Raw genomic sequence first — 12,927 nt, forward strand, 5'->3', positions numbered from 1 at the left:
AAAGATTGAAAGTTGTCATAAAAAGATATAAGTATTGCAAGAAAAATTATCTCATTGTCTAATTTTGAACTTCATGAACAAAAATCATGAAAATATGTTCCAAAAACGTTGGTTATACCGTCCTTTAGCTAAAATTGACAATTTATTAGTTATCAAAAGGGCCCCGGCATGGCCAAGCGTGTTAAGGCGTTCGACTCGTAATGTGAGAGTTGCGGTTTCGAATCCCGGTCGCACCAAACATGCTCGCCGTCCCAGCCGTGGGGACGTTATAAAGTGACGGCCAATCCCACTATTCGTTGGTAAAAGAGTTGGCAGTGGGTGGTAATGACTAGCTGCCTTCCCTCTTATACTGCTAAATTAGAGACGGCTAACGTAGATTGTCATCGAGTAACCCCCCGCTAGTACAGCGGTATGTTTCCGGATTTACAACTCTACAATCAGGAGTTCGATTCACCTCAGCCTTACCAGCTGTGTAGGCAAAATTCTTGAAAGAATAATCAGTGATAGACTCTCCACATTCTTGGAGATAACATCAAAATTACCAAAAGAACAAAATGGATTCAGGAGATTTAGACAAACGACAGACCACCTAATCAGATTAACCGAAATCATAATAGATAGCTTCAATAAAAAAGAATGTACTGTCGCTTGTTTCCTTGATATCGAGAAAGCATTCGACACTGTATGGCACGATGGTTTAAGGTTCCGAACGAATGAAATGGAACTACCACGAGGAATTATTCGCTGGTTATCTAACGTTTTGGAAAATAGAAAGTGTAGAGTAAATGTTGAAGGAACATTTTCTGAATACTTTACTCCTGAAGCTGGTGTCCCTTAAGGAGGGGTGGTTAGCCCTATACTCTTCATCATGTATGTAAACAATATGCCACTGAGGGATCCGAATTATGGATTCTCTTCACAGTTCGCAGATGATGTGGTAGTCTGGAAAAGTGCCGCAACACCCACGATAGCAGCCACTAACATACAACCGCAACTAAATAGAGTAAGTGAATACTGTCAAAAATATAGAATAACAATAAACACAGCAAAAACACCACTCGTAGTCTTTACGAAATTGACAAAACACGAAAAACAACAGCCAGAATTATATATGAATGGCACACTACTCCAGATTGCCCCATCGGCAAAATTTTTAGGTCTGACCTACGATTCAAAACTAACTTGGATCAGTCATGTGAACGAAATTAAAAATAAAGTCTGGCGAAGAACTACCTATGCTAGAAGTCTAACTGGTAAAAACAGTGGAGCATCTACAGATAACATACTAAAAATCAATAAAACATATATTAGACCTGTAATAGATTATGCAGCTCCAGCATGGATAACTGTAAGCAATAAAATAATTAAAACCAAACTACAAACAATCCAAAACACACTCCTCACAACTGCATACAGAGTTCCAAGAACTATATCATCTCAGTTCATTCACAAATACTCGAACATACCAACCATACCAGATAGACTCCTACATAGTACAATAATACTATGTATTAATAAGAATTAGATGAAAAACGAATTACTATGCGAACTAGACAGGAACCTCATACATGATGAAGCTAGTCCTAAATATCTCTCCCCAGTTAACTTAAATTTTAAATATAAAAATAAATTTAAATATATATATATATATTAAATAACAAAAAATAATAATAATAAAAATATATATATGCATATATATATATATTAAATAATAATAAAAAAATGCCACCAACAAACTTGACATTCTGCTGATAGAATAAAATAATCACTATATATGAGCCACAATACACGGACATTGCCCTGAAAAGGATCAAAATAATATTCAGTTCTACAATTATAAATACCAATTCGTCAAGAACATAAGTACGGTAAGGAGAAAGAGGTCATAGAGAACCTGACCCTCCAGGGTATGAACTTTACTTACCCAAACACCGACAGACATTTAAAAGGGCAAAGATAACTATGTAATTTGACGCTCAAAATATTTGTCAAATTTCACTTCTACTTTATATCAACGTTTATCGAAATCAAATTGAAAAGAGTAATTTTAATACCATATATAATGCCTTTAAAATGTTTATTTTACTTTTAAGCAATAAAAGTGAAAGTGTTGTGCGAAATTTTCTTATATCTCACGAAACGGTTTCACAAGCAGCGCTTTTCTCTCTCAAGGTCATTCTAAAATAGGTATAAAACTTGTTGTATACGGAAGAACGCTTTGAGTAGCGTGGTTGTGAGTTGTGACTACATGCGAAAGAATATTGGAGCCATGAGGAATCCTGAAGTAAAATTTACCGAGGTTTGTATGATTTTAGTTTTTTGATTCTGGTGGTAGTTTATAAGGTCTTAAACGTGTTTATTAATTTTAAGGTATTCATTTTAGAGTACGTTTTATAATATGTTTAACTTCATTTTCAAAGAACTTTGGTATTAATTTATTAAGTTCTTTGTGGACAAAGTTGAATTGTATTGATGGTGATTTCGTATGATTTGCCCATCTTATGTTGCTAAAAATCCAAAGATTTAATAATGTTAGTGGTAAGTTTTTGAAAGCTCTACAGTAAATTCAGTGTGGTATGACATACTTTGCAATTACAGATCTTTATCAACAATGAATGGCATAAGTCTGTGAGTGGAAAAGTGTTTCCAACAATCAATCCTGCAACAGGAGAAAGGATAACGGATGTACAGGAAGGAGACAAGGTTTGAAAAATTTTCAGATCCATATAACTTCAATTTCTAGATGAGCTCTTCAATAGAAGTTTGAAGACTACAATCTAATTACTCCAATAAATTAAATTGAGACAACTCGTTTTATGTTCAGGTTTTAGATTTCTTCTTTTTGTAACCGTTTTGATAAACAATTTTTTTAAAAATATTGTTTTTATAGGCAGATGTTGATAAGGCAGTACAGGCAGCTAAAGAGGCATTTAAGTTGGGTTCTGCATGGCGTACTATGGATGCATCTGAGAGAGGAAGGCTACTCAACAGATTTGCTGACTTGCTGGAACGAGATAAGGACTACTTAGCTGTAAGTAGGCTAAGTTTCTGTAAACTTTGGATGTTTTTTTTTCTTTTATTTTGGTTGAATGATGGAAAAATTAATTCAAAAACATGATGCATAAAACCTTAAGTGTAAATTGTATTTTTAGAATAAAAATATTTTTAAAGAAATTTTGTTTCAGTGGCCTCTTAATATTTCTAGTTAAATTCTTGATAGCAAGAATTTCTGTACAGAGGATATCATGCAACTCTCAATTATTAAATGCTTTTTTATTTCTACACCTGCATTAGTTGTTTTTGAATAATGTACTGACTTCAGTACATTTTAACTTCATTTAGTATAATTTATTCTAATTTCTATTATCCCTGAGCTCTATCATTTATATCTAGAGCCTGGAAACTACGGATTGTGGAAAGCCATTTAAAAATGCTTTAGAAGATATGGAAATGGGAATAAAATCTATTCGTTATTTTGCCGGATGGGCTGACAAGATTCATGGAAAGACTATACCAGCAGGTAAGTAAAGTAAGGTAGAGAAACCTCATTACAAATGTTTTTTTAAATATCTATTCGGTATTGTAAATTACATAGAAATGCTCCTGTTTGTTTATTTAAGAAATTATCTTTCAGAATTTGTTTTTGTAATTGTTCCTGCTACTAAGCACTCAAAAAATGAATCTCCTTATTATAATTTGTAGGCAAAAAATTATGCTGATTTATTTTTTCTAAGGAATATTAGTTATTATTTATAACTTTTGTAATATATTTAATTTTTTTGTTTTTCATTAGTAAAACCACTCCTAAAGTACCATTTTACTTAAAACCAATAAAAGTATTCTGAGTATATTGTTAATGGAAGGATGTACTTGATCCTGAATTGAAGTGCTGTAAAACCATTCCTTCTGTGTACAGAAATGTACTCTTTGTGTGAAATCTTCCCTGAAGAAACTCCTCATTTTGTCAAGAAAAGGTGTATAGTTAGTGTACATGTGGAAAATTTGCCTTTTTCAACTTTTATCCTTTTACACTCCCAACTTAATTTTTAAACATTTAAAATATTCTTTAACTTTAGTTTTATCTTTTCAGAATAAACATGTGTTGTCTTTACTTTTTCAGATGGTAATCTTTTCAGCTTTACAAGAATTGAACCAGTAGGAGTCTGTGGCATGATTATTCCTGTAAGAAATTCTTTGTACACTTTACTTTTCAAAACTAACATAATTTTTACTATATCATTCCTTTAAGTAACCCTTTTTAATACAAACATTGAGTACCTACATACTCAACAGGTGTGTGACTTCTTAGTACAGAAATGTAATGTTTTCTTGGAAACATACTGATGGGCATGAAATTATTCTTTAATGTAATTTATGTTCTTCAATGTAATTTAAGAACAGTTCTTTACTAAGTGACTTTTAATATGTATCCATTTTTTGTTTTGTTTTTTTAACAGTGGAACTTCCCTCTCTTACTGATGACAAATAAACTTGGGCCTAGCTTGGCTGCTGGAAACACTGTTGTACTCAAGCCTGCTGAACAAACTCCTCTAACAGCTCTGTATGCAGCAAGTTTAATTAAAGAAGCTGGCTTTCCTCCTGGTGTTGTTAACATTATTCCCGGTTATGGACCGACTGCTGGGGCAGCTATTTCTGAACATCCTGATATTGATAAGGTTTCTTTTACAGGTTCAACTGAGGTGAGTTTATTTCTTAGTAGTTCTGTTACACTAATATAAAAGAACAAAATCTATCTTCAAAGCCTGACTTTTGTTACAAGTTTATCTCTCCCTTTCAATGTTTTTAAATTTAGGTTGGCAAGTTAATTCAGGAAGCAGCAGGTAAAAGCAACACTAAACGAGTGACTCTTGAAATGGGAGGAAAAAGTCCTTTGGTAGTGTTTGCAGATGCTGACTGTAAGTACTAGATACTCTAATCTTCTGGTTTCCTATATCTTAACTATCTGCTGCTACAACTACCTACTCTTAAACAATCTTATTTTTAACCTTCTTTTTGTTTTTAAATATTATTCCTTCACTTCATATATTCCAACTTTACAATATAAAACTACTTGAGCATTTGTAGGAATGAGAAATAGTATGTTTATAAATAACATACCTCCAAAGTGGGGTAGTATCTCAAATTTAGTCCAATATTATTTCATCTTTAACCTTCACTTTTGTACTTCCATTTCTTGTGACCACATTAAACTGCACTATTATTGCAGTGGACAAGGCAGTTGAGGTTGCTCACTTTGCATGCTTTGTCAACCAAGGAGAATGTTGTTGTGCTGCATCACGTACTTATATACAAGAGGAAATCTATGATGCATTTGTACAAAAGAGCAAAGAACGGGCAATGAGAAAGATAGTTGGTGATCCATTTGATGATAAGACTGAACAAGGTCCTCAGGTATTGCAAAAGTTTAATTTGTACTTCTTACATCAAACGGAACTGACCCTAACTTGCAGAGGGAGAGAGTATCGTATAGTAAATTTTCTCTTTTCATAGTAATCTTAAATTGTTTCTCTGTAAATTGTTGTTTTGGAATTTGTTTAGTCTTTGAGTATTAAGTTTAAAACAATTTTAGGTATAACTTTTTATAATTGGTTTTGAAACTTGGATAAATTGGCATACAAATTTTACTCGGTAAGTTTACTGTCTAAATGGTTGTTTTTTTAAGGTTGATAATGAGCAGTTTATAAAAATCTTGGACCTCATTGAATCTGGCAAAAAGGAAGGAGCAAAAGTAGAATGTGGTGGTGGGCGTCTTGGAGAAAAGGGGTATTTTATCCAGCCAACAGTATTTTCTTCAGTTACTGACAACATGAAAATTGCTAAAGAGGAAATATTTGGACCTGTGCAACAGCTGATAAAATTTAAAACATTGGATGAGGTTATTGAAAGAGCTAATAATACTCATTATGGTTTAGCAGCTGGTATTTGCACTAATAATGTGGAAACTGCTTTGATGTATTCTCAAGGTGTCAGAGCTGGAACCATATGGTAAATATATTCCTAATAAGTATACAACTTTTACACTGTCTTTATTTTGAAGAATGTAATTTCTACATTTTGTAACAAACATTTCTTCTGCTATGAACATTTCACCAAATAATGGCATGTAAACTAAATGCAAATAACTTGATTGATAGAAATTAAGGCAAATTTTTAAACTTCTTAAAAGTACTACACTTAACTTACAAAATATTTTATTTTATTTGTAACATTTAAATTACAATCTTGACTTCCTTTCTATGCAATAGAAAGTATATACTAGTCAAATATCGGAGCTTTTAGTTGTCTTTACCTCCTGATATATTATACACTTCAAATATAATATTTAATTCTTTTTGTATGTTTAACATAGTAAAATAAAATAGTTTGAACATATTTTGAATAAATTTATTTTTCAGGGTAAACTGTTACTTAGCACTTAAGCCACAAACACCCTTTGGAGGATATAAAATGTCTGGTCAAGGTCGTGAATTGTAAGTTTATATGCTACATGTTTGTGTGTACATGTATACTTCAACCAAAGAATGTTGTATATTTAATCAAACATTTGATAGCTTGTACATAATATCAACAAGATTTTATATGAATCAAGAAAATATACCCCAGCATAATTAATTTATATCTTGTTTCTCCTATTTTATTTTATTAAAAATTCTTAAGGATAACCAATTTATTTTCCATACATTTAATGTTGTTGTTTTTTTTTATAGTTTGTTAAATTTCTATTAAACACTGATTATTTATGTTTTCAACAGGTGTTTGTATGAATGTCTTTTATGTGAAGTTGTTTTCAGTACAAACAAGTTTTATGAGTAATAGCATAAATTACTTTATTTTGTGACTTAATCAGTACTTAATTCCAAGTTTTATACTCTACAGTGGAGAAGATGCTCTTCATGAATACACAGAAATTAAAACGGTAAGTAATGTATGTGCAAATACATGACCATATTTATTTTTAAATTAATGCAGGGCCTCCATCACAAACTTTTGAGGGGGAGGGGAACCTCTAACAGATAGCTGTTTATATGTTGTGTTGACGAGGTATGTTTCCCATTGTCTAAGCTCTTCACTTACTTGGATATAGTGCATAGTGGTGGAATACATGTGATCTGTATTGGCAAACTATTTAATTATCATGTTGGTCTAATTATGGGTTTTTTAGTATAAGCTTCCCCCTCACTCCATGCACCTTCAATTTTCAAAAAGTATAGGAAAGAAAACCATATCCTTTGTTAAAATCCATACTGTAATTCAACAGCTTGTTGGTGGATTTAGGTGCAAAAATTAGCAATGACCTCGAGCAAATATCTTGTACTTTGGTGTAGACAGATTCTATCTGGACATTGAAGAATACAAGATAGCATAATGGTAAATGGCCTGTGGTCAGCCATGATTATAAGTGGTTATAAATATACAGCCATTTTCAAAATAAATGATGATTGTATATTGGATGCTTCAGTAATTTTGGTTTAGTTATCAATGTTGAAGTTGTTAAAGTTTTTTCTTAACTATACCTTGTTATATAACTTTCCTACTATGTGACTACTATTATCACTACTGATTGCTATTTTTTTTCTATTTCAAACTCCAGGTTACAATTCAACTTCCACAAAAGAACTCTTAAATATTCATCTCCAGTTTCACATCCTTCAATATATGGATAATTTTTTTTTTTATACCTAACAAGATGTATTTTCAGTATGTTCCTATTCTACATATTGTGGTGCTTTGTTCATAACTAATAATTTGGAACTTGTTAAAATCCTATTTGTCTGCAATAAATCATACTTTGTTTCTGTATATGAGATACTTTGTAACTTCTTTCTTTCAGTTACAAGGGGGGGGAAGAACAAAAAAAATTGTACCATTTGAAAAAAACCCACAGCTGCAAACAAATACTACGTTACAATTGTGTCCTAAACGAAAAGACAAATGCATACATACATAAAATCTAAAATTAATGAATATACAACTAAAAAAAACTATTGTGGGATATCTGTCTTTAGATAAAGAATATACTAGAACTCATTTTGGATATAATGCATAACCAGGCTTTGTGAATAAATAATGAAAGAAAACTATTTTGTCATAGGTTTTGTTATATGTGTACGTGACATTATTTATGATTTAAAGAAGGAAGTTCAAAGGAGAAACGTTAGTTTTAGAAATATACTTTCTAATTATGGTATATGTATTTACAAACTGCCTCTTGTTTTAAAATACTCCTGTTTGTCTCTAACCACTCCTTGTGAAGTCCAAAATTTGCTAATATACCATATTTCCACTAGTTAATGCATAAAACAAGCATAGGAAATTTGTTTTACAACAGCTAAAATCTTAAATTTGTTAAAGGTTTAATTTTCAAAAGAGGGGAAACCTTTTTTATTTGTTAATGTTTGTTTCATGGTTGAATTTAATTTTCTTGTCCTTAAAATTGACTGTCATTTAATATTAGGAAAGCTTTTTAAAAAACAAGAAACTCCCTATTCTTCCTTTTTAGATGTAATCTGTTGTAATTACTTTCTAGCTTTTCTAAATACCTGATAAAAGCATTAAAGTTTTAAAGTATAAAAGTCGAATGGTTGCTTGAATCCTTCATGAGTATAAACTTTTTAATCTTTATGCGGCTGAACTGCCACTTTCCTTTTGGCAAACGCAAACTAACGTGGCAGGGGTTTAATTTAGAGAGAGAGAAATCAGAAGAGTTCTCTCTCCAACTGGGGTGTTCAGGAACGTTGTGGTTCCTCTTTCCTTTTTGCGGGATTTGGACAACCTTTTATTCCTTATTAATCTCGGAGCAAGTTTTCTGACTTGTATAATAGACAAAGGGAGAGGAATTGACGACAAATATTGCACTCTTCGAAGAAAACGTATCCGTAAATGTACAATTTTAATTATTTAAATTACGCCACATTTCGAAATAATAGTGACTTTAATTCCTAACAATTTAATATAGAATATCCTAATTGTGAAATAAAACTTTTTACCAGTATTACTCATGTCTGGCCTCCCGCCACATCAAAAGTTTTTCTTGTTTTTAGAATTTCGTGAAAAGCTACATGATGGCTAGCTGTCCTTAACTTAGCAATATAAAACCAGAGGGAAGACCGTTAGTAATCGCTGCCAAAGCTTTATATGTAAAGTTGAGTAATAAAACATAACAATCGATACATGTAACATCAAAAAGCTTATTACAGTTTCATAAATTAATTGATTAAAACGCACGAAACTTTATTTAAAGCAACATCTTAGTCATAGATGATTCGTAGGATTTCGTTAATTGGCGTATTATGGCACAAACAACTAGACTATCTCCGCCGTTTTATACGAAAATGCAGCTTTCTACTTGTAAAATCTTATACGCGCTTAATGAGGGCTGTCTTTAATATAGGCATATGCTCATTGCTATGTTTTATATATAGAGAATTTAGTTACACCGGAACTATATATATTCTCACTATATTCTCAGACAAACGTCAGTGACAATCTTCAGCTATAGCTCAACTAATGAGATAAAATAGTCAATGGTTACAGTAGTTCATTATGAATTGTATCATCTAGCTACTAGATATGTTTACTATCATGACAATGTGTAAAGGTAGCCACCGTTTAAAATAATTCTTTGCTCATAGTTGAACATAAAAACAAAAACCAGGAAACAAGATGAATAAAAGGAAAAACATTGGAAGTTTAAAAAATTGCAAATAAGGCACGTAAAAAAAAAAAAAATGGAAACAACGTCGTAGATACTGCATACATTACTCAAACTACAAATCAATATTTTAACCCTTCTACCTAGTAGCACAGCGGCACGTCTGTAGACAGAGAATAGATAGCCCATTGTACTTAATTCCAGATAAGCAAAGAAATAACGTAACTTGCATCAGTGATATTGTGCCTAATCTCTCCAGTTTTTGAAATTCACTGTAATGGTGCTTTTAACTCCACTTATAAACCCCATTTTGACTTTATAATTTGAATAAATAATACCGATAGTAGCTCAAGCCTTTTTTTTTTTTTTTTTTTTACGATCCTTATTTCCAGGTTTTTAATTTCATCTTTCATTTATTCTGTTGTAAACATCTCAAGGAGACTGTGTATACCCAAGGTAAGAAATATTGAGACTAATAATAATAATAAAAAAACTACAAACATTTTGCTGAAATGTTAGTGCCATCTGTGATGTGTTCATAAAACTAATTATTAAGACACTTGTAAAATAAAGGTAATCTCAAAGTTTCAGCTACAACTGAAATTACAGACTATAACAGAATGTGGTTACTGAACGAATGACTTATACTCGAACATTCATTCGAATATAGTGGGATAATATTAGAGTTAAAACCGTATTTAATGGCAAAATATAATGGGTATGACAGAATAATTTGAAAGTGAGAATTATTTTTCAAGTTGAAAAACAAGTAGAAATTATTTTTAATACAACATACAATGGGACAACCAAAGTTGTTGGTTGGTCTTATGTTTTGTGTAGGAAATGCAACATCGATGTTCGAGATTGTAAAGATTTAATTTGTTTTGAATTTCGCGCAAAGCTAAACAAGGGCTATTTGCGCTAGTCGTCCCTAATTTAGCAGTGTAAGACGAAAGAAAAGGCAGCTAGTTATCGCCACCCACCGCCAACACCTGGGCTACTCTTTTACCAACGAATAGTGGGATTGATCGTCACTTATACACCTCCACGGCTGGGAGGGCGAGCATGTTTAGCGCGAACCCTCAGATTACGAGTCGCACGCCTTACGGGCTTGGCCATTCCAAGCCTCAAAGCTATCAGAGCAGTATTTTTTGTCGTATCATACGGTGGTGACACCTGAAAGTATGAGAAACTTAAAAACAACAACCTATCAAAAAAATCCACAACTGTTTTCAATATATATCTATTATATTGTGTCAAAGTAAATGTGCTAAAGTTTTAAATATAAATTAATGATAAATATTTTAACAACTATTTCAACAGTATAAAGAGCATTTTTTTTTTTTTTAAATTATCTTGATGTGAAGAACATACTTTGTTCCAATGTTTCTGAAAATAACTCCGACAGATGCGACCGGTTTTCAAAGTGTCCTTTTCCTTTAGTTTCTTTACTACGTTTTGCCACGAAAAATTCTGAAAAATACACCTTTTCTCGAACTGAAAAATGTATTCGCGTATTTCATTCTTACAAATATATCCAGATACGAACACACACACTTAATCTGGGTATTTTCCACAGTGTAGTGATAAAAACAGTTAACTATATTTCTCCATTGTTCTTTATTCCTCGCGCCAATTTTCCTAATTCAAGTTTTTAATTTCGTGATAACTTTTAATGACGTCGAGTAAAATCTCGTTGCTCTTTCTTTTACCCTTCACGTCAAAATCTACTGATCTGTTTTCACATCTATGTACATAAAGTAGTTCATTTCACGGTTCCCACGTATGTCCAGTAATTGTCGTTTTTGTTTGTTTCTTTTAAACATATGGGACTCAATACGTGGGTTTTCGCTGGAGTAATTGGACCATGCTTTGTTCCGATACATCAGCTGTCTTTTTACTTGTCAGGCAACGAGAAAGAATTTGATTTCCGATAATTGGTTCTAGACCTCTCACTGTGTCTTTTGTCTACTTCTACCTGATGAAAAATGTTTCGCAAACACTGTAAAAACGTTTTCAAACTCTGTCATATCATCCTTTCTTTATTAAAAAAAAAACAACAACAAAGCAACAACAAAAGAAACTTCGCTGTAGTTAGTTTGAGAAATTGCGCGGGTAAAATCACGCACAGCAGTTGTTAATAGATGCCACCTGGCAATAAAAATAAGTGTTATCTGCTGTATTTCTTCCTCTGTTTCAATTTTCCTTCCCTTCAAATCGCCAAACTTGTGATACAGTAAAACGACTGAAACGCAGAAGATGCTTTCCAAGGGAGGTGCACAACTTAGTGTGAGGTCGCTGTTTTCGAGGAAAAAGTACCGCGGGAGAGTGAAAACAGCATGTGGAAGAGTGAGGCAAACGGTCGATGTAGAAGCAGCTACTGCTACAGCACCTAGACGACGTTAAGATTTATTTTTAGAAGATAGCTGGGTTGGAATAATGTGTTTTCTCGAAACAAACGTTGGACTGAAAAATCGTGACTTTCCGGAAAATCCTCAGAACGAGCCGTTTTGTGGTAAACGAATATGAGCAGTGCTCATAGCAGTGCACCTGAGTCCAAAATAATGGCATGATTATGTAATAATATTTTGAGCTTTAAGTCCAAAGTTATGCCACGTTAATACATTACGATCGATTTCAAGCGTATTGTAATGTTCTTTGATCACCAATAAATAAGATTAACATGAATTATTTATTGTCAAAGCGAAGTAATGGTGTTTTAGTATAGTTTGTTTTTACAGGAAATGTACGATAATTACAAAGATTACATTTCTGTCATGTTGGATAATCGTATTTTTATAACGATCTGTTTATTCACGATTGTCGTGAATCTACTACTAAACACAGTTTATCAATAGACACGGTCTACTAAATAAGGCAAGAGTTCAGGTTTCCAAATTTTCAAGAATGTTAGGTTCATGTTTCACTTAATGTGTAACAGTGAGAAGTCAAATCAGCAAGGTTAAAATATTTGATAAGGAAGATAATTCAACCCCTACTTTCTAGCATGCTAATCATCGAGTGCAGCTTATCACTCATCGTGAAGATCATATTTATACAACTAAAACCATCGAAACTTACAATGGGAAATTTATATTGCACAAGTGTATCATGTGATTCGTGGTTTTTGTCTGGTAATCATAATGATAACGAAGTACTTCTATGATAATTTTTTCAAGGTTACTTCTATAAAATAGGTTACGCTCTTAACTACACGCGAGTTGACGAGGTATACCATATATGGAAGTGTTTTC

The 12,927-nt window shown here is 32.4% G+C and overlaps 1 protein-coding gene across 1 annotated transcript; it reads left to right on the top strand.

Moving 5' to 3' along the window:
• The first annotated feature begins 2,143 nt into the window (after positions 1-2,143).
• On the top strand, positions 2,144-7,823 carry LOC143232382 (aldehyde dehydrogenase 1A1-like). Its single transcript, XM_076467742.1, has 12 exons — positions 2,144-2,299; positions 2,599-2,703; positions 2,891-3,031; positions 3,394-3,520; positions 4,121-4,182; positions 4,458-4,700; positions 4,814-4,916; positions 5,228-5,412; positions 5,684-6,006; positions 6,417-6,491; positions 6,898-6,937; positions 7,613-7,823. Exons 1-12 carry the CDS (start codon positions 2,249-2,251, stop codon positions 7,643-7,645), a joined length of 1,488 nt encoding a protein of 495 aa, XP_076323857.1. The 5' UTR covers positions 2,144-2,248; the 3' UTR covers positions 7,646-7,823.
• The last annotated feature ends 5,104 nt before the right edge of the window (positions 7,824-12,927 follow it).

Source organism: Tachypleus tridentatus, chromosome 11, assembly GCF_004210375.1.
Source record: "Tachypleus tridentatus isolate NWPU-2018 chromosome 11, ASM421037v1, whole genome shotgun sequence".
Lineage (NCBI taxonomy): Eukaryota > Metazoa > Arthropoda > Merostomata > Xiphosura > Limulidae > Tachypleus > Tachypleus tridentatus.